The sequence below is a fragment of the Schistocerca piceifrons genome, chromosome 4, assembly GCF_021461385.2.
Source record: "Schistocerca piceifrons isolate TAMUIC-IGC-003096 chromosome 4, iqSchPice1.1, whole genome shotgun sequence".
Classification (NCBI taxonomy): domain Eukaryota; kingdom Metazoa; phylum Arthropoda; class Insecta; order Orthoptera; family Acrididae; genus Schistocerca; species Schistocerca piceifrons.
In genome coordinates, this window is record NC_060141.1 from 702,497,317 (window position 1) to 702,518,408 (window position 21,092).

The 21,092-nt window shown below is 42.7% G+C and overlaps 1 protein-coding gene across 1 annotated transcript in view; it reads right to left on the minus strand.

Moving 5' to 3' along the window:
• LOC124796120 (piggyBac transposable element-derived protein 3-like) overlaps positions 1–9,929 on the minus strand; it is a 167,552-nt gene extending 157,623 nt beyond the window's left edge. Inside the window, exons 1-2 of the mRNA XM_047260210.1 lie at positions 9,415–9,929; positions 7,519–9,093 (exon numbers count right to left, since the gene is read on the minus strand). Coding sequence (XP_047116166.1) covers positions 7,519–9,093; positions 9,415–9,544 — 1,705 coding nt within the window. The 5' untranslated portion in view covers positions 9,545–9,929. The remainder of the gene's footprint in view (positions 1–7,518; positions 9,094–9,414) is intronic.
• Positions 9,930–21,092: the final 11,163 nt, after the last annotated feature.

The window sequence follows — 21,092 nt, forward strand, 5'->3', positions numbered from 1 at the left end:
CTAACTAACCTAAAGACATCACACACATCCATGCCCGAGGCAGGATTCGAAACTGCGAGTGTAGCAGCCACGTGGCTCCAGACGGAAGCGCCTAGAACCGCTCGGCCACAACGGCCGGCTGAGAGTATCTGCGCCAGTACACTGATAGTGGAGAAACATACCTCCGTAGTAAATTCTGGAAACGAGGTGAGGGAATGCTTTAAAATATTGTTGAGTAGTTATGCATGATGAACTGTGTGGAAAGAAAAGGGAACACGAAAGGAATCAATATTTGTCTTATGTCAGCTTAGCAAACGCTCCAGTTTAGAGTAGTGGTGCCACTCGACCGGTGTGGTATCCATACGAATGACGGCCGTTTCGATTTCTTTCAGAATGTATTGTCGTCTAAAACGCAAATTGAGCCATGACATGTTTTTCTCGAGTGTTAAGTGTTAAGATGTTTGGTTTAACCTGAGAGTCCGAGAATGTCCACTCGTAGGAGAGCCAATACGACTGTTTCGCCAGCCAATTCTGTGGTAGACTCCCTTTCGGTTTCGTGAATTTGCATCTCTGACTGCATTGGCGCGGCCACAGAAGGGCCAGATTGACAGCAGCTGGTTGAGTAGACGAATTGCTCGGGATCCCAGGTAAAACCAGCAAAGAACCGGTCGTCACAGCATGGTTCTGCCAGGGCATCCATCACTCATCGGAGCTAACCCCCCCCCCCCCCCCGCCCCTCTACCAACCACTTTTTCTCCAATGCTGCAGGTTGGAGCTTTACTATTCATGAAGTTTCAACAAAAGCTGCGCTGAAGGTCAAAGATATAGAAAGATATAGCATTGCTGCAGCAGGAGTTCCTGCCTCAAATGTAACAGTACACATGTGGTATTCGTCGGAAAATGGCGGTGAGCCAGAGAGGCAACATCAAGTTTCGTCGATCCTCCATAGTTTGTGGGTGACACTTCGTCGAATTCTACGCGAATACAGAAAGGCAGGTTCCCAGTACCCTGCTACGATAACGCTCCAGTCCACATAGCGAGGACCGTGCGCAAGTTTTTGGCCAGCTAACGGATCACAGCCCGTGATCACCCGCGGTATTCGCCGGATTTGGACGCAGACGATTCGTGGTTGTTCCCTATATTAACGATGGCAATGAATGGACAATATTACGATGCAATTAAGGATATACAAGAAAGTTATACCGCAGTACTAAATGCAGGTGCCAAAGAAAAAAATGTACTACAGTCGCTGTTTCAAAACACATTTAATACAATTTCAGGAGGAGACTATTTCGAATAAATACATTGATTTAGCGAAGATAATCCATAAATTTTATTTTTCACAGTCACAGTTGTGTGTACATAGGGCAGTTCGCCGATGTCACAAGGAAGTGACTGGGGCTGGGGAGGGTGGAATCAATCAACTGGGAATAACATCTATCTTTGCTTGCGTTATTTTATATGTAGAGCGAGTGGTATTTTTTTCCGACCATTTTTTGACTTTTCAATCATTGTATACGTAGGGCAATCGGCCGATGTCAGAGGGGTGGTGAGAGGGGGACAGGAAGAAGGTTAAATCAGCTGACACTAGCTGAGAGCCTAGTATCCTTTATTGCCTAGATCACAAATTTTGCTATACAGATAACCAGTTTCAACAAGATCAGTGGCCATTTTCAGATCCATCATCCCAGAACTCGCAATATATCAGGCATTGTAAAGAGTACTGAGCACTCTAACGTAGTGCAAACAAAAGGCCCAGAACCCTGTGTGTATAATGATCTTACACTTTCAGAGATAACCAATGAAACTTTAATGTAGAAGAATGTAAGTTAGTGCAGACGGGTCGGAATAACAAACCCGTAATTTTTTAATACGGCATTAGTAGTGTGGTGCTTGGCAGAGTCACGTCCATTAAATATCTAAGTGCAACGATGCAAAGCGATTCGAAATGGAAAGTGGACATAAGGATTGTAATAGGGAAGACGAATGCTCATTTTACTGTGGGAACTTTGAGAAAAATTTGTGACATGTGTAAACTCGCTCCGAGCAGGTTTCGGAAGGCCCGTCGGTATCGACCGACCGCCGTGTCATCCTTAGCCAATAGGCTCGCTCGATGCGGAAATGGAGGGACGTGTGGTCAGCACACCGCTCTGCCAGCCGTTGTCAGTTTTCGTGACTGGATTCGCTACTTCTGATACAAGTAGCTCATCATCTGCCCTCACAAGGGTCTGAATGCACTCCGCTTGCAAACAGCGCTTGGCAGACACGGACTGTCAAACATTCAGGTGCTAAAGTGGTAGCCAATCCCGACAGCGCTTAACTTTAGTGATCTGACGGGAACCGGTGTCACCACTATCGCAAGACCGTTAGCTTCATGTGTAAAGGGGTCCTTTTATAGGTCACTAGTGCTACCCAATGTTTAGTATTGCTCGGATGTTTGATATCCACAACAAATCCGTTTAAAGGAAGACATGGAACTAATTCGGAGGCGGGTTGCTAGAACTGTTAGCAGTAGGATCGAAAAATACACAAGTATTACGGGATACTTCGTAAACTGAAATGGAATCTGTAGAAAGAAGAGAACTTTCTGTTCGAGGAACAGCCGGCCGCTGTGGCCGAGCGGTTCTAAGTTTTTCAGTCCGGAACCGCGCTGCTGATACGGTCACAGGTTCGAATCCTGCCTCGGGCATGGATGTGTGTGCTGTCCTTAGGCTAGTTATGTTTAAGTGGTTCTAAGTCTAAGGGACTGATGTCCTCAGATGTTAAGTCCCATAGTGCTTAGAGCCATTGTTCGAGGAACACTACCTAGAAAAAAAAGTACATTTCGCGTAAGCACCACGAATAAAGTTAAGAAAAATTACTGCTCGGACCGAGGCTTATTGATATTAGCTGTTCCGTTGCTCTATTTGCGAGCTGGGTGGGAAAGGAACAGACAAGTAGTGTTACAAGGTACACTCCGTACACTCCGCCCCGCACTGTACAGTACATGTATGTAGATGTAGAGGTAGATATCAGCATCTGCGATATTCAATAAAAAGTGTCAATCCGACGTCAGTCTCATTGAAAATATTTTCGGAGCCGGCTTTATTTTGAACACCCCGTACAACTGTCTTCAATCAATGAGAATAAAAAGAAAAATGACGCAGTAAGATGATATGAAGATAAAATGTGCCGTCACTTGAGTTAAACCATCATAGAGAGGAGGTCAGCATTTACGAACGACCCACACATCAGCTCAGCTATGATCAAACAGTACCGAGTAATTTTACGAGCTCCGGCCTCGGTGGTAAGTTGCAGCACTCTGGCCAGTTGGCCCTGCTCAAACACGGTAGCTGAAAGGCGTATGCAAATACATCCGCCATCTAGCACGGGGCCTTCCCATCACCGTCCGGCCAGGTCGTCAGCCATCCAGCCGATCATTGTATCCGCCTTGCGGTGCTCGCAACGCCGGTTGTTTGCTGGCCAAACAGCGATCGCAGCTCCGTCCAGTGGCGTGTGTGGTCCGCAGTTTAAACAGGCCCGCCTAAGAGATTGCCTGCCCCAGGGGTCCTGCTGTTTGCCTCCTACGTGCTGCATTTACATCCAAAACGATGCGCCGAGCGGCGGGCAACTCACGGCCAAGTGCGCGTCTTCGGCGGCGCGAGTGCGCTGTGTGCTGCTCTATAGCTCCGGGGTAGCCGGCAGAGAGATTGACCTGCGTCGAGTCCGCAATAGCAACTACGTCGGCGCGTTCAGTTTCCAGCATCCTTACTTCCTCCTCTTTGGGCTGCTGCATATATAACTAGACGACTATAAGCAGAGGTTAGTTGACAAGTCTCCACTGATCTAGATAGGGTGTAATATTCAGGACAAGCTTCCAGTGACTTCAAAGGGACTGATATTCAGGGAGGGTAAAACAGAACGCTCGGGAACTATTTCAAGCGTCTTTTGATAGGCAGCCCAACAGGTTCTGATCATTGTTGTTCAGGTAGCTTTTTAATGTGCATCAAAAACTTTCGAAGCCACTCTTACTTATCCAGCCATGTGCTAATAAAGGCCACGGAGAATACACTACGCCGCACGAGATTAGCCGAGCGGTCTATGGCGCTGCAGTCATGGACTGTGCGGCTGATCCTGGCAGAGGTTCGAGTCCTCCCTTGGGCATAGGTGTGTGTGTTTGTCCTTAGGATAATTTAGATTAAGTAGTCTGTAAGTTTGGGCACTGATGACCTTAGCAGTTAAGTCCCATAAGATTTCACACAAACACACACACACAATACACTATATAACTTACACATACATGAGCGCATTGACGGTGATAGTGCCGATTTCGTAGTACCAAGTGAGCTCTGTCGGTATTCTTGGTGAACGGAATTTGGCGCATTCGGACGTCATAGCGCGATTTTCTGCATACTGTGAGAGGACTATTTCGCCCCGTATAAACTTTCAGTAGAAAATAGACATAAAAGAGAGGCAAAGTAACAACACGGTAATTTCACATGATACAAGTATCTTTATTCAAATAAAATTTATTCATTCCATTGTGGTAGGTGATACAGCAAGTAGTTTCATTAACTTCAGAACAAAAAGGCAGTCTTCATTCTTAATTTATTTAACATCAATGACGTGTTTCTCCCTTTATGGTTTTTTTTCTTCATTGTGATTTCATTCCCCTGCCACATATGGGCAGCGGAGGGCTGTCAGCGGCACAATCCACCGCTCTTCAGCCGAGTGACATGGCAACTAAAAATAAAATCTTACATATATAACGGCGTAAAAAGTGGAATATAGAGTAAGGGAAGAAAATGGAGGTAAAAATACACTGACATTGAGACGTTCATGGGGGTAATTAAAAAAGTTACCAGAAAGTTAAAACACAGTTGGCGATTCTTAAAACACAAAGAAGACACTGAATGCACATTTACAGGTTAAAAGTCGGTCACAGTATTAAAAACACTCCAGAACAACACACTTAAAACCCACTTGGACCACACACGATGAAGAATAGAACTGACAGGTCGGACCTGCCGAGGGAAAGGTCAGACTGGACGGAAGATGAGGGGAGAGCAAGGGGCAGCAAGGGAGGCGGCCGGATGAAGTGAGTAGAGGTACACTAAGAGGCAGGAGACTGGTGAGGCAGGAGATGAAGAGGGAAGACAAGGCAGGAGGGAGTGCAGAAACACTGAAAGGGAGCACAAGAGAGGCTAGTCGTATTCAAGAGTTTTATTACAAAATAAGAAATCTCTTCAGTATATACAATCCCTAAGTCGCAGGTCTTGAAGTGCCTGATATTGATGCTGCTGTAGAAGTGTACGCGACTAATATGCGCGGTGCTTATGTCGTCTTCGCCTAGAGGTCGCTGGTGTCGCGTTATCGTCCTGGAGTGGGGTTGGTTAACGTGCAATTGGTTGATGTCTTGTCACAGTCCTCTCCGCTCCATCGTTCCCGACTGGCGTTCTGCCGCTTGACCTTACGCCGTAACGCAATCAGTTGGGATCAAATAGACGAAGGGGCATGGTCCCGTCTGGTACTACCACACAGGTAAAACGCACTAATGGTAAAAGAAACGTACGTAGAGGTGCTGGACAGGTAACGCATCCGTCATACAGCCATATAAAATGGAAAATGGAAGCAACAGTAGCCAGATATGATGCATGAATTACATACCCAGCAACTTTTACGTAGGATTCTACTATTTTTGACCCACGTAGTAGTACAAGATGAAACCGTACCCCTCTCCCTACTTGTTCATCTCTGATTAGTTTTTGGTTTTTATAGGCAATGTGATGATGCCCCGAAAGGGTGAAAAACTTCACTGATATTAGTTTCGCAACGAAGACCGTTGTTGTTCTGATACGAGAGATTCATAACTGTCTTCGTTGCGAAGCTGTTTAATATCACTGACGCGTTTCACTCTTGAGGAAACATCAGATTCATTCGGTACTGCGTAATTGTGCCTCCCATTTAGTACAGAGGGTAGAGCGGTCGTAACGGGCTGTTGGTTATGACGCCCATCGATCATTTTACCAGTTGTTTTTGGTGTCGTTGTCACATATGGAGCTATATCCTTGGAGCTGGCGTTTTCGAATACGAACATTATGTAACTGATAGAGCCAACAGTGTAAATGTTTTCAGCATATTTTGGTTGTGCTTTTGGAACAACAGAGTAAAGGTGAACTATTAAAAGTTCTTATAGGGGATCACGTAGCGAGTAATGTTCCGTAGTCGACTGTTTGTGTGTGAATCACGACTTGGGGAAACAAAACTTTTCCCTTGCATTACTCAGTCCAACATAGCCAATAGTGAATGGCGTAAGATTCTAATTGCACCGTTTTCCTGGCGGTAATAGACCAGATTTTTCCAGGTGTCCATCGACGTTGTCGGTTATAATAACACACTGGAAGTGTGAAACACGTAGCTCATCACTATATCGAGATGATAATGAAACTATTAACAGAGTTTGGTAACGGCCTGTGGAGTATACAACCTTACAGGCTGCTAATGTACGACTCACTCACGACATACCTAGTCACAATGAAGTCCACCAACAACTGAATCCTCGTGCATTACTGCAGCGTTTTTAATGGCTATAAGCCCCATACTCCTGTTTCGCTGTATTTTTCGATGTCAGTCTTGTTGCTACTTAAAATATATTTCTTTAGCCAGCACGAAACTGTTAGTGACTTAATGTCCTACATGTTCGGTAGAGGTAGCGATAACGGGCGTGTGAAGTACCGAAAGACAACTCAGTATTTATTAACTAAGAACATCACATTCCCGTATTCGAAACCACATAACTTCTTGCCAAAATGTGCTCTTATAACAGCTGCAAACGTTTACTGTGGAGTTATATTAAAAACGTAGGCCATAGCTCGTTGCCCATGACCGTTTCTAAGTAACTTACAGGTACACATTTTTTCGATAAGTTACTCCGAGCTCAGAGGTAAACTTATGCATCCCTGCCAGTGGAAAAGCTTAAAATACTTTTCATAAAGTAATTAACATGAACTGCATTACATAATCTATCAAATCTTCAGAAAATCCCACATGTAATTCCGTTAACTCAATTGTTTGAAATGAGATGTTAACCCTCTATTGCACAAGAACAGTAAAACTAAGAATTTTCAAATAACAACTTTGGATTTATACTTCATAGTGCCCATGAATGAAAAATAGATGATGATAAACTTTCTAGTATATATATTTTGGAAAATATCACTCTGTATGTTCAAATATACACTGCGCAAATACGGATGTAATGAGTACGTTTATATTAGTTCGTATAAGGTACTAAATTTTTGGAGAACACAGTTCAAAATTTATGGTACATCCACAAATTAAGACTTTAAATTAAATTTTATTCAAAAAACAAAAATAAAAAACATTATAAAAGTTGGGTATACATCAGTTAGCAAAATGTCACTACTATGCAGTTACATATTTCCAGAATTTATACATTGTGAAAATTGTAGAAACAATTTCTATCTGGTACAAAACACAAATAGGTGTTACATTTGGTACACATTATTTTTGTTATTTTTTGACATTTATTATATTTACATCTGGCAGATTTTTCACAGTAGTTAGGCCAGTGATCGATTCTGTCCTTCCTGATGTCAGCATTTGCTGTATTTGGCTGCCTTCTCTTTTTGGTGCCACTGCCTGGTGAGCTATCCAGCGACTGTCTCTTGGATGGTTTTCCTGACCAGCATAAGGATTCAGCAATATCAAGCTTGAAATCAAACAAAGCCATCTGGGTTTTCTCTTCAATACTATCTTCATGACAGGCTCTCTTATAAAGTAGCCAAGCAACAACACAACTCATGTCCAATAAATGGAAGAACAGTCTCATGTAATATTTCTTTGACCTGATTTTCGTTCTGTACAGAGCTAATAAGGAGTCAATAGTGTCAACACCTCCCATAAACTTGTTGTACTCCTTCACAATCTTTGGGCATTTTATTTGGATACGTTGCTTTGTTTTTTTGTCATATCTTGCAACCTGGCTTTCTGGGTGAGTACCTGAAAAGGTGCCTAGAAGGCTGACACACCTGTTGTCTTGCCATTTCACAAGAATCAGGTCATATCCAGAAACAGATGCAGTGGATTCAACAGATGTGCCTCTTCCCTGCTTTTTCATTTCAGCATCAGAAGGCATCTTATTGTTTCTCACTCTATTCAATTGTACTGTTCCCAGACTGTGAATACCACATTTTACCAGCTCAACTTGAAGCTCTGGACTGCAGAACCAGTTATCATAGAACAGTTTATGATTTTTGTACTTTGGTATTCTTTCAGCCAATCTGAGAACTACATTTCCACTGGCGTTTACATTAGGAAGATGACTGGGTTGATTGACAGGTCCAGAATAGACTTCGAAATCATAAATAATACCACTGGCACCTGCTATGCAATATATTTTGTAGCCCCACTTTTTTGGTTTCTTGGGATTATACTGTTTCAAGCTACTGTGACCTTTGAATGGCACAATTTGTTCGTCCACTGCAAGGTGTTCTTCAATTGGTATTTTTGATAAATTTTTTCGCAGCATGTCGCTTACCATTCTAACCTTGAACAGTCTGTCAGGTGCAGAATGTTGCTGAGTATTGTCAGCAAAATGTAAATATCTCTTTATTTGTTCCCATCTGCGTAGTGTCATTACATCAGACACTTGTTTCACACCACATTTCTTGTTCCAGTATCTTCTGTTCCCAGGTATAGCAATCAGTGACATGTAGAATGCAATACCAATAAATTGTTCAATTTCGGTAGAGGTAACACTGAAGGTGTTGGCCACATCACACTGCTTCGAATACAGATTCGTTTGTTGACATATGTAGTCAATGATACTTGAGTCAAAAATCTTTTTGAAGTACGTTAGTGGTGAAAATACTTCTGTAGATGGTGGAATTTCTCCAGTCCAAACAGGAGAAGGAAATACAGATTTTACCGTGTTCCTCTTCCAAAGAAGGTTCAATTTCGGCACATTACAACGAGATGGAGATTGTGCCTGAGGAAGATTATCACCAACTTCAGGTTCAACTATCTGCTCTGTGTTTGAAACACAAGGCACTCCCACTTCATCTGGCTCATCACAGTTTTCTTCGCTGCTGCTACTGTCACCTGATTGTGAGCCTGAAAAGTAGAGTGTGAATTACTTGTCATCAGAAACTGAACAAGAGATGGTGCTGGGAAACTATATAAAGCTGACTAGGCTACAATGCTGGTCTAAGTCACAGTCACAATTTTTTAGATAAAAAGCATGAAACACATTTGGGACAACAACAATTGATATATTGTCACGAGAAAAAGAACACACATGAAAAGAACTGTAAAGAGTTGTATATTAGAGCAAGTAAAAGTTGCCACTGTAGCGAAAATCCAATCAACTTCTTATACTGATGTAACTCTTTACATGATTTTTTTATGAAAATTGCTAGTCAATTTCTAACTCACCTGTAAGTCGTTCAGGAACGTAGGTTTTATCCAGATCACTGTCATCACTGTCCAAACAGTCCTCGTCACTGCTTTCTGGAGGAATGTAGCTTCTCCCTTGTCTTTTTCGGTAAAATAAACGGGTATCCATGTTTCCTTCACGAATTGTCCACTTTTACCTTTACTGCACACTGTTCATTCAGATACACACACACAAAAGTTTGAATAAAAAGCAAAGAAACAATTATTTCGAAAGAAACAATACGTTTATAGCTTTTGTAGATTCTTCCAATAGAAACACGACGAAAGAAAAGCTCAAAAGACACGTCACTCATGAATAAATAAATACAAACAATCGCACGCCCGGAGACCCACAGCCTTCTAGACATACCAACAGTTCTGCAAACTTTTACTCAACTGCCGTAAGCAGATGCTGCCATCTGACGTGATACACGAAAAATACAGATGTACATCTGAGTATACAGTGCACGTCAGTGGCACAGTTACATTATATGAGCCAGTACAGAGTTCTGAAAATATGTATATTTAAATATACACAGTGCAATAGAGGGTTAATAAAAATACTTAACGTAACTGTTTACAAAACTTGCTGTCCAACTCTGTAGTTCTTGCCCATTCTACAAGCTTACAGGGAGGCAATATACCACGCACTCACGACATACATAGTGACCAGTAATTCAGTGCATCACTGCTGCCAGTACGGAGCGGCGCCGCGTACGAGCACAATTCGAAGCTCCATTTACTAACAACAAAAAAACCAACCGCGGGTCAATTAGACAAATCCAAGTTCGAGAACTGAGAAGTAGGGACACTCCAGAAATGCAGCGCACGGTTAAGATGTCATATGTACATGCACATGTACATCCAAAGACTAATCTGCAATTGACAGATATATTTATTTAATTGTACAGCTAGGGCCCCCCGTCGGGCAGACCGTTCGCCGGGTGCCGATCGTTCGATTTGACGCCACTTCGACGACCCGAAGTCGATGAGGATCATAGGATGAGGATGAGGACAGCACAACACCCAGTCCCTGGGAGGAGAAAATTCCCCGACCCAGCCGGGAATCGAACCCGGGCCCCGAGGACTGACAATCGGCCACACTGACCATTCAGCTACCGGGGGCGGACATTGACAGGTAAAAGCCTTGGAGAAAGTTCATTGAAATACCTTCGAGCTACTTCTCTATCGTTCCACTCTCAAAATCTTACCGTGCGAGCTCAGATATCTCTTATTTTATTACAATGATCACTTATCCTTATGTAACTTGGCACCAAATAAAATATTTTCAGATTCGGAAGAGAAAGCTGGTGATTGAAATTTCTTGAAGAGGTAATGCCGCAACTAAAAACGTCTTTGTTCTAATGGTTGCCACCCCAATTTGTGATTCATATCCATGGTACTCTCTCCCCTGTTTTGTTGATAGTACAATAAAAATTTCAGTACTTTGAACTTTTTCGATGTCGTCTATCAGTCCCATCTGATGCAAGTTCCACTCTGCCCAGCAGTACTCCGGGAGAGGATGAACAGGCATAGTGCAGTCAGTCTGTTTAGAAGACATGTTACATATTTAAACTGTTCTGCGTAAATCACAGTCTTTGGTTATTTTTCCCCACATTACCTATGTGATCGTTCCTATCAAAGTTATCCGTAATTTGCACTCTCCGAGTATGTAATTGAAATCTCACACTTCAGATTTGTGGGACTTATCGTATAACCGAAATTTAGCGGATTCCTTTTAGTACTTATGTGGATGATTTCACGATTTTCATTGACATTTTATTGTTTAGAGTCAATTGTCACTCCATTTTGCAATTGGTTTTGATCATCTGATGTGTCTACTGTAGTCCATGACTTTTGTCACCTCAGTGTATGTACTTGCGGCTGAAATCTGCCTTTCTGTCTTCATTTTAAAACAGAGCTGCCTACCAGCACTGCCATAGCCTTGTGACAGACTTCACTAACTTCGCTCCAGTTTATGTTAAACAATGGAGAGAGACAGTTCGGTACCAGGACGACGTAGTGTATTGTAATATGCAGTTCTGTGTGGCTTGTGTGGGAAATTTCTATTGTGTTACCCCGTTTTCTCCTGAGAAAAAGCACATCCTCGTTCGTCACGTTGGCAGCAGCATCGAGTCACCCGTCCAAATTAAGTTTGGGAATATAGACAGTACAGGAGAGAGAACTTGAATGTAATATCCATTCGCTTCCTATCTCGCGTCTCGTCCTGACTGGTGGTCACTTGCTGTACTTGGAAAATTAAAGTGTCACTAAGGCCATAGCGCAATCCATCTCCTGAGTAACTCCCAGTTAAATAATTCCATTATGCCTCTCGTACCCTCAACTCTTTGTATTTCATATTTGTCTCATTTATCTCCAATTTGCGAGCTGTGTGGATAAGGAAATGTTATTCTATTTTGTTACTGTCGTCTTCGAATAAAATGCAAGTCCCGCTGTGTTTAGCATCAGCTTTACTTCAGTTTACTCCATTTTTAAGAGCATTTTTCTGTGCCATGTTGTTGCCAATTACTCACTGGACTGCCACAAATAAAGGTTCTGTACCTGCAGCCTTGATCTACATTTCGAGGTCCCAGGTTTCATACAACCTTCGCATGGTTAGGCAAACTTCAGATAATAAATATAACCAGCAGAATTTTTAGGATGTTGCTTCAATGCGACAAGATAACGTCACGTGCAGAAACTAAGCATTAGATTCAAATATTCGAGAAATGCGGAGATAGTGACATACAAACTGACGAGCCTTATTTTGAGCATATTCTTCTCAGTTGTGTCATGGCTTCCATGATGAGACATTTTCATACGTTCCATCCAATTTATGCATAGCCATAGCAAATTATCCGTTTTGTTTCGTTGGTTGTAGTCCTATATAACTTGCTGCACTTTATGAAAGGCGCTTAATATTTTATTGCAAAGCGGGGCACCGTAACTGGCCGGTTAATTTTCATGGCGGGCGTTTTTCCGGGATATACTCAGAAACAAATATGTAATTTTCAGTGCATTGTAATTATTAAAGAAATGTAGGTAGGTGGGAGATATAGATTAGGAATTGGATGGTAGACCGCTTAAGGTAGAAGGAAGGACAGAAGGAAGGAAGACTGGCTTTTACGTTCCGTCGACATCGAGGTCATTAAAGTGAAACGTCCCCTTTGAACAATTTATACACGACTGTGCTTAAACTGACACACAATATTTTGTTAGCGCAACGCAATCTGACTTTCAAAATTCCCTACAAAAGAATGGCCCTGACTAACATTAAACTATACTTTTCACAAATCACTTACCTCACAAAAATCTTCGCTGCTCAAGCTACTGCAATACAGCGAGCGCCACTACTGCCAGCTAAATAAAAGATTCAAACTATGGAAGGCACTAACTACTGATAGGGATAGTTAGCAAATGAAAGATATTAATAGAGAACAAACAATGTATTTACCTTGATATCATCATATATAAATATAGCAGTTCATGACAAATTTCAAAACTCCGCCATCTCTCTCCCCACATCCACCACTGCTGGCGGCTCACCTCCAACTGTGCAACGCTACGCGCTGTTCACAGCCAGCTGCCTAACACCACAATGGCGAGTATTACAACAATGCAAAGCAGACACAGACTGCACACAGCACAGCCAGTGATTTTCATACAGAGGTGGCGTTACCAATAAAAAAAACCTAAACAGCCTACTTACATAGAGAAAACATAAACAGCCTACTTACATAGCCCCGAGAAAACGTAAACAGCCTACTTACAAAAGAAGGAACACAAGCTCGGATAATGTCAAGGATGGGGAAGGAAATCAGACACGCCCTTCGAAGGGAAACATCCCGTAATTTGCCTCGAGCAATTGAGGTAAATCACGGAAAACCTGCCGGCCGTTGTGGCCGAGTGGTTCTAGGCCCTAGAGTCTGGAACCGCGCGACCGCTACGGTCGCAGGTTCGAATCCTGCCTCGGGCATGGATGTGTGTGATGTCCTTAGGTTAGTTAGGTTTAAGTAGTTCTAAGTTCAAGGGGACTGATGACCTCAGATGTTAAGTCCCATAGTGCTCAAAGCCATTTGAACCACTTTTGAAACGAAAACCTAAAGCTGGATGGCGACCTCGCTCGGTGCGTAAGGCAGCTCTGTTAGATATTCAAACAGGTTTTGAAAACAGAAACACCTACCTACTGGAAACTGGGTACATGATGATTATGATGATGACGATTATTAAGATATACACGTATTAATGTGGACTGTAACCAAGTCAGAGATCAGCAATGATCTAAGGATACTATAAAACTGTACAAAGCTCGAAGGCAATTGAATTTGTTTGGGATGCATCGAAGTCAGAAGAGGCGAAACAATATGGTAATATCTACGAGAAAAAGAATTTTGTTGTTAGCATAGACGTCCGATCAAGTCTCGCAGGGCACAAACAAGTGTTCCAGATCCACCTTTAGTTTCCGTTGCTGTTGCTGGACCCGGCACGTGGTCCGCTTTTTATACGCTGCGTCCTCTGTTTGTGTGACGGGCATGTTCCGTTCCGATTGAGTACCTGTTGGGGGACAGGCAACTAACACGGGACTTCATGAAGTCTGCAACAGCGAGCCGGGCAGTGTGCCAGCGCCCCGCCACCGACGCGCCTGCAGCGCTCGGGCCATCGGCACGCCCACTGTGCGCAGTAAACAATGTGCCGACACGAACCTAATTTCGCCGATAACCCCCGCGCCCGCTTTTAGAGCACGGCGCGGCGCCGCCCGTATCACTCACACCGCGCGGGTATTTTTGTTCCGCGCTCCGTAATTAGTTGCGCGCAGGGTTCGCAGCGACCTGTTAAAAAGCGCAGCCGGCGGCGCTGGCGACGACCGCCGGCCAGTGTTTTACTGCACTGACGCTGCATTAAATCCAGCCAGTGGTGGGGGGAGGAGGGCCCGCAGTTCTATTGGGAACGGGTGTGAGCGGAGCGCTTGTACAGTGCCGCACCATTCAACAGCGGGTCCCAACTCCGCTGCGTTTAGCTGCGTCCGTAGAGTGCAACCTCTCACTTGAAGCCACCTGGTATTGTGGTATTACAAAGAGTAGTTGCGTATAACGCTGAAGACCACTATGAGTGCAACTAATGAATTTGCGGAGATATGTTAGGGCATGGAAGCTTTCGCTGACTACACGGAATACACTTCTTTACTTTCAGTGTCTGCTCCTCTCTGCTTAAACATCGCCCATAATAAAATTTATGTTTCAAAACGCTTTAGAAAGAGGACCACTGCTCGGAATGACGTTAGATTTCAACAGCGTATGAGTGGCGCAGGGAAAACCGTCATCCCTAGACACGAGGAAAAAAGGGGAGAGAGAGATATATATATATAATTGACATATAGATGTAAGGGCCATAATATGCACAACAGACGCACTGCACACGGCCATGCCACAATTTGCGTCCGGCACGCTCTCATGACTATCTCCATGAAGGATTGCTGCGGGTAAAAGTCTTTTACAAAAACGATGACTGTGCACCAGTAGCATTGCAGAAATACTGGACACTCAAGGGTCTGAGAAAATTTATTGGTCCTACGTATGGTAACGGTCTGGAGAAAATGATTACAGAATTCGAAAACACAAGTTCTTTTGAAAAGCTGTGGCAGAGGGAGGAAAGTAGTTGATCCGACGCCAGTCGAAGATATTGCCGCATAATTGCGGATGGGTTTGAGCGGTGGTGTGCAAACACACAGTGCTCGGAGGACTGCCCAGAAGTTAGACACGCCTGCCAGCACGGTGCATAAAATCGTACGAAACATCCTACACTGTTGTGCACGCAAAATCACACATGTTCAGGTGTTGGTTCCTGCTGACCTACCAGCATGACTGACGTTCACTCTGGAATTACTTGTTCGCATGCAAGCGGACAATGATTGATTATGGAAGATTCTGTTGATAGACCAAGCCCATTTCCATGGACATGTCAATAAGCATAGAGTGCAGAATATGAGAAAAGGATAACCAGCATGCGACATCAACTGATACCACTTCATTCTGCAAAGGTGACTGTGTGGTGTGGGTTGACATCACCGTTTATCGTAGGACTGTTACCTGTATCGCCACTGTGAAATGTTATGAGAGTCCTTTGGGCTAGAGATGGTCAGTCCTCTCCTGCACTGATTTAAAAAGAGATCATTCTACGGAGTGGGCCATGGGTGATTCGGAAGAATTGAATTCAATTTCATCTGATTTCAAAATGCTTAAGGAAACGTTTCCAAAGCTATAAAACATGTGTTATAAACAATTTGCACCTAAGGGTATCCATAGATTATTAATAAATGAAGCTTTTCTCATCCCTGAAAACAACAGAATAGAAAAAAGCTCCTATTTCTTTCACTCTATTGGCCGTTTGGCCATACCCATCCAGCCATCTCTGTAGTAATGCAAATTATGACGATCGAAAAGGAATGACAACAGCCACTTCCTGAGTGGAAGAAAAATCTTTGACCCACCAGGAATTTAATGTGGGCCCTTCCACTTGGCTATCAACTGTGGTGACCACACAACTGCTTAGGCGAAGGGGGTGAACTTACTTCATTAGATCGGTACATTAATGCAGAAAACACTTCCACCATCATGTTTCTGCTCTTGATTTGAAGAGAATGTCTCAAATTTCAGAAACCCAATAAACGTTTACATACCTTTAAGTGAACTATTATGTGTTATCCTTTGACTTAGCATCACACTCTGAGTGAGCTGTCAGTGATCTGTAAGCTGCAGTCTTCAGCCAAGACACAGTTGGAGCATATTACTCAGCACTCCCCACCACCCTCACCGATCTGACCATAAGCCGTCTCACTAGCTCACTGCTCCCCACTACTCTCAGGGATCAGATTTCAAGGTGCTCACTAGTTTACTGCTCACCAGCATTGCTCACCTCCATTCTTACACATCGGATTCCAAGGTAGCTCACTGCACCCCACCGCCCTACCTGAGCTAACATGGCGCAGCTCACACAGCGACGTGAGGCGTCACTCTGTCCTCTGCCCTCTTGGCACAGTTATGAAGTTTGCAACTCGCTTACTTAACTGAGTACGTCTCTATCATAAAAATAATGGCATATATGACACATAAGTATTTTAACACGCATGATAGTCCATGTATGCAGGTTGTCTCAGGAGGAATGGTCAGTTTTCAGGGATGAGAGGAATGATCATTTTAATGGTTTCTGAGATGGAACACACTTATAATTACTTTTGTACGTTTTTCTAGAATAACGCGAAATCCGCGGCCTTAGCGAAAACGTGTTGCAGTACAAAACTAAACAAAATTAAATTTCCTATAAAAATGTCCTTTCATATTTTCTCTAGATCTTACAGTTTACGTGATGAGAGCGAGAAAGTAAGGAAAATCCTGCATGTTGCACATGCACTGACGTGAAGATGGCGTTTGTAACCTAATTTGAGGTAGTGTTCCACTTTAATAGACCTCGTGCCCTATATCAAATTATTCACCTCAACTTTGTCTACACTGTGTGATGTATTATAGACGACGACAATGCACTGAATAGCAAAGAAAATAAATAACAATATACATTAAATTTGTCCTGTCCTAGTAATCATTCAGAATAGTGCGTATGTCAACATGTAGTTTTTGCAACAAATGATCGTTCCTGTCATATCCCTAAATACTGACCGTTCATCCTGCGACAGTGTTTAATTTTTTATTTATTCATTTAACCTGAACAGACTTTCCTGCGTGGAGCCGTACACGCACATTAACCTGGTCCAGGATGCTCAGAGCCCCCTTCTCGAAGTGCACTTGGGTAACTCTCAGCAGGCGCGTCCACACCAAGGGGTGGGCCTGACTTCCGAGCTGATGGAAAACTTCTGCTGCGGACCCAGTACTGCTTGGTATAACGCGGCACCCATGCCCAGGGTAACGGGTGAAGACAACGGCAAGGAAGGAAAAGAATATTGACTTCGGTACGACGGACTTGGCGTAAGTGGCACCCCATTCCCAGAGGAACCCAAAGGAGGCACAGACAGAGTCGATGAGCCCAGAACGGCAATCGTCTAGTGGAAGAAAACCAGGATTCAAAATCACCTGGTCCTCCAACTCAGAAGTTTAGGCGTTGGACCTGCACTCTACCCTAGCAAATGAAATCACCATCAAAACCTCCCAATTTAGCCTCGGAACGGAATGGATGAAAACGAGGACGACAACAGGCACGGAAAATGGCAATGAGAACTGCAACATGGAATATACATGGAATTTTGCAGAGAAACGTGAAGTCTTTAAAGAAATAAAGCGCCTTGACGTCCACGTAGTGGCCCTAACAGAAACCAAAGCGAATAGGCATGGTACAGAAGAGACAAATGATTACATTTGCATTTATAGTGGCATACCAAAGGAACAACGAGCCCAGAGTGGAGTTGCCATTACCATCAAGAAACATCTCAAGAAATACCTAACCAGCTGGGAATACATCAGTGATATTATTCTGCAAGTACAGATGAAAATAAAGGGCCATTCTGGGGTGATTATTGTGGTCTATCCACCAAACGACGACGATGATGTTGCGAAGAAAGACTTATTCTACACCTGATTGACAAGCGCTCTAGAAAATATAGGGAATCGCAAAAAGCACTTTACTAGGAGACCGAAATGCCGGAGCAGAATGTAAAGCTAATGACAACATAGTGGGACAATATGGTGAACACACCATAAATAATAATGCTGAAAGATTGATAGAATTGTGCATGCAAAATGACTTAAAGTGACTTAAGAATTCTGAATGGATGGTTCAAGCATAAGGACATATACAAATACACATGGATGAAACCAAGCGTTAACCTCAAGTATTTTATAGATTATGTCATAATAAAGCAAACAACAAAACTAACAGTACGAGACGTAAGGGCTATGAAAGGTGCAGAGTGTGAATCAGACAATTTTTTGCTAATGTCCAATATATTACTCAAGTTTATCAAAGACACAGAAATTCAAGTTGAGACCGAGTCAGTGAAAACCAAAAATAATCAGTATAATTAACAAAGCCTTCTACCCGTTTCTTCTACCAGCAAAGGCCAGCAGAAAAACTTGCTGCCGTTGAAGAAACATCTGCAGATGAGATGAATGAGACGGTTAAAGAAGCCATTCATTACGTATCTTATAAAGCACTGGGAAAACAAGAAATCCAAAAGAGTAATAGAATATGTGATGAGTCGTGGAAGCACTCGGTACAAGAGAAGGTAGAAAGTAAGAAGAAAGCTTATAATAAATGGTTGAACTCAAGATGAGACAATGATTGGCGGGAATACAGAGAGCAGAGAAAAGATGCACAGAAAACCATAATTAATGCAGAAAACGAAGCCTGACAGAAAACCGGTGAAGAGATATAAAAAGTATGGGGAATACACGAGCGTATAAAGCCTGGAAGGTATTAAAAACAGTGAAAACACAGAATAAAGATAAAACAGATATGAATCTCATTAGCATGCAGGAATGGGTAAAACACTATCAAGGGCTACTAACTGAGAACAGAGCGACATACACATAGAACCCACCGGACATTGAAATCAGTAATGATAATATACCACCGATAACCTCGAAGGAAGCCCCAAATGCAATTAATGCCATGAAAAACTGAAAGTCGCCGGGTCCAGGATTAATTTATATAGAACTGGTGTAAGCAGCACCTTTAAAACTCTTTGAGATATTGACAGTTATTTTTAATAAATGCCTTAGAGGTGTCGAAGCCCCAAATGAGTGGAAAAAAATAAAAATTACATCAATTTTTAAGAAGGGCATCAGGAGATACTGTACAAACTATCGTGATATTAGTGTGATGCCATGCATGGCGAGAGTCTGTGGCTGTATCCTAAAGAAGAGGATAGAAGAAGAAATAACCGAATCTGATGAACAAAATGGATTCAGATCTGGTCGCTCCTGTATTTACCCTCAAAAACCTAGTGGAGAGGCCTTACAATCCACCTTGTCTTTGTAGACCTCCACAAAGCTTCAGAGAACAAGCTATGGACAAGTCTAATTGACAATGGTGTGTCACCGAGTTATGTGAAAGCTGTCAGACTCCTACCGAGATCTAGACCAATGGTAAAAATGAGAAATAAACTATCTCAAGAGTTTGAGGCGACAAAGCGACAACGCCAGGGATGCACACACGCCCCTACATTCTTTAAGATCTACCTCGAGGAGGTACTAAAATCCTGGAAAAGGAAATGCGGAGGAATGGTTATCCTTATAGAAGATTTTGTTCACTCCATTTTTTGCTGATACCAAGTGTTAGTAGCTGGAGATGAGGAAGATGCAAATTACGTGCTCCGCAAATTAAAAGAAGAATATGAAAAATGGAGTCTTGTCATAAACGTATCTAAAACAGAATATCTGAAAGTGGGATAAAATGCTGTTAACGACTTACAACCTGTGCTGATATTGTAAAAGAGTGTCATAATCTTAAATACCTGGGAGTGACACAGTTGTCCAATGGTAGAAATATGGATGATATAAACAATAAAGTTGGCCAGGGCAAGCCAGCCATAAAACCATCGTATTCTCTGGAACAAAAACGTAATGCACACAACAAAACATACCATCTACCACACAATTATTAAAAATATCACAACATATGCTGCAGATGTGTGGGGACTAAGAGGCAGAGAGATCGCCTGCTGGCTGTCGAGATGGATTTATGGAGACTAGAGTTGTGAATATTCCAGGCTTGATGATATTAGAAGTTATAGTATCAGAGAGGTTATGAATGTCGAAATCGCAATTCTAGACTACATAGAAAGGAAGTGATTACTCTGGTATGGTCACTTATAGCATATGGAAGACACAAGATGGCTAAAACGTGTATGGCATTGGACTCCACATCAAAGAAGAAAGCGCGGTAGACCTGCGAGATGCTGGAAAGACGACGTCAAAAAAGCAATGGTGGCGAGAGGTCTTAGTGAAGGAGACTGGAATGACCCTGAACGATGGAGATTGGGATGCGAGAGGCGGCGGCAGCTGTAGAATCCTCACTCATACAATAAAAAATAAAATAATCCTGAACAAATTAATGTCTTCAGGACTCCTCTTACACCAGATTAGGGTTTAATATGTGTGGTGTGCGTACTGTAAGACCTTCGGTACACGCACCATCAGATTATCTGACTTGTCGCTCCACCGAAGTAGGCGAGTGTCAGCAATATGTCTCGTGGTCTTATCGTGGCGTGTTTATCTTCTACCGTTAGGTCAGATGATAGAAATGCCACTTGAACGCTTAGAGTAGCAGATTGACGGTGACCAGCTTTAAACAGAACTTTATTAATTTTCACACACATTTATTAAAATAATAACAACATAAAATTACTTAACTTGATTCTGGATGCTATTTACAATTGACAATCTGAAGTTCCTTTGCTCTTGGTGCGTTAACCTAATTCTCACATATCTCTGATACTTGACAATGTGTCTATAAATTTATCTTCATGGCTATGTACAGGAATATGATAATCTTATTAGGCGCAGACTGAAACTTGACTACAGACTAATGCAGACTAATGCAGAGTGACTAATCGGAGGTCTGCACACTCGTTATAACACCTCGAGCGTTCAGGTATCACTGCGCGAGTGTGATCCGCGAGGAGAAAAAGTTCTACATTAGCAGCAATCTCATTGGCTGCGTTACATATTAGT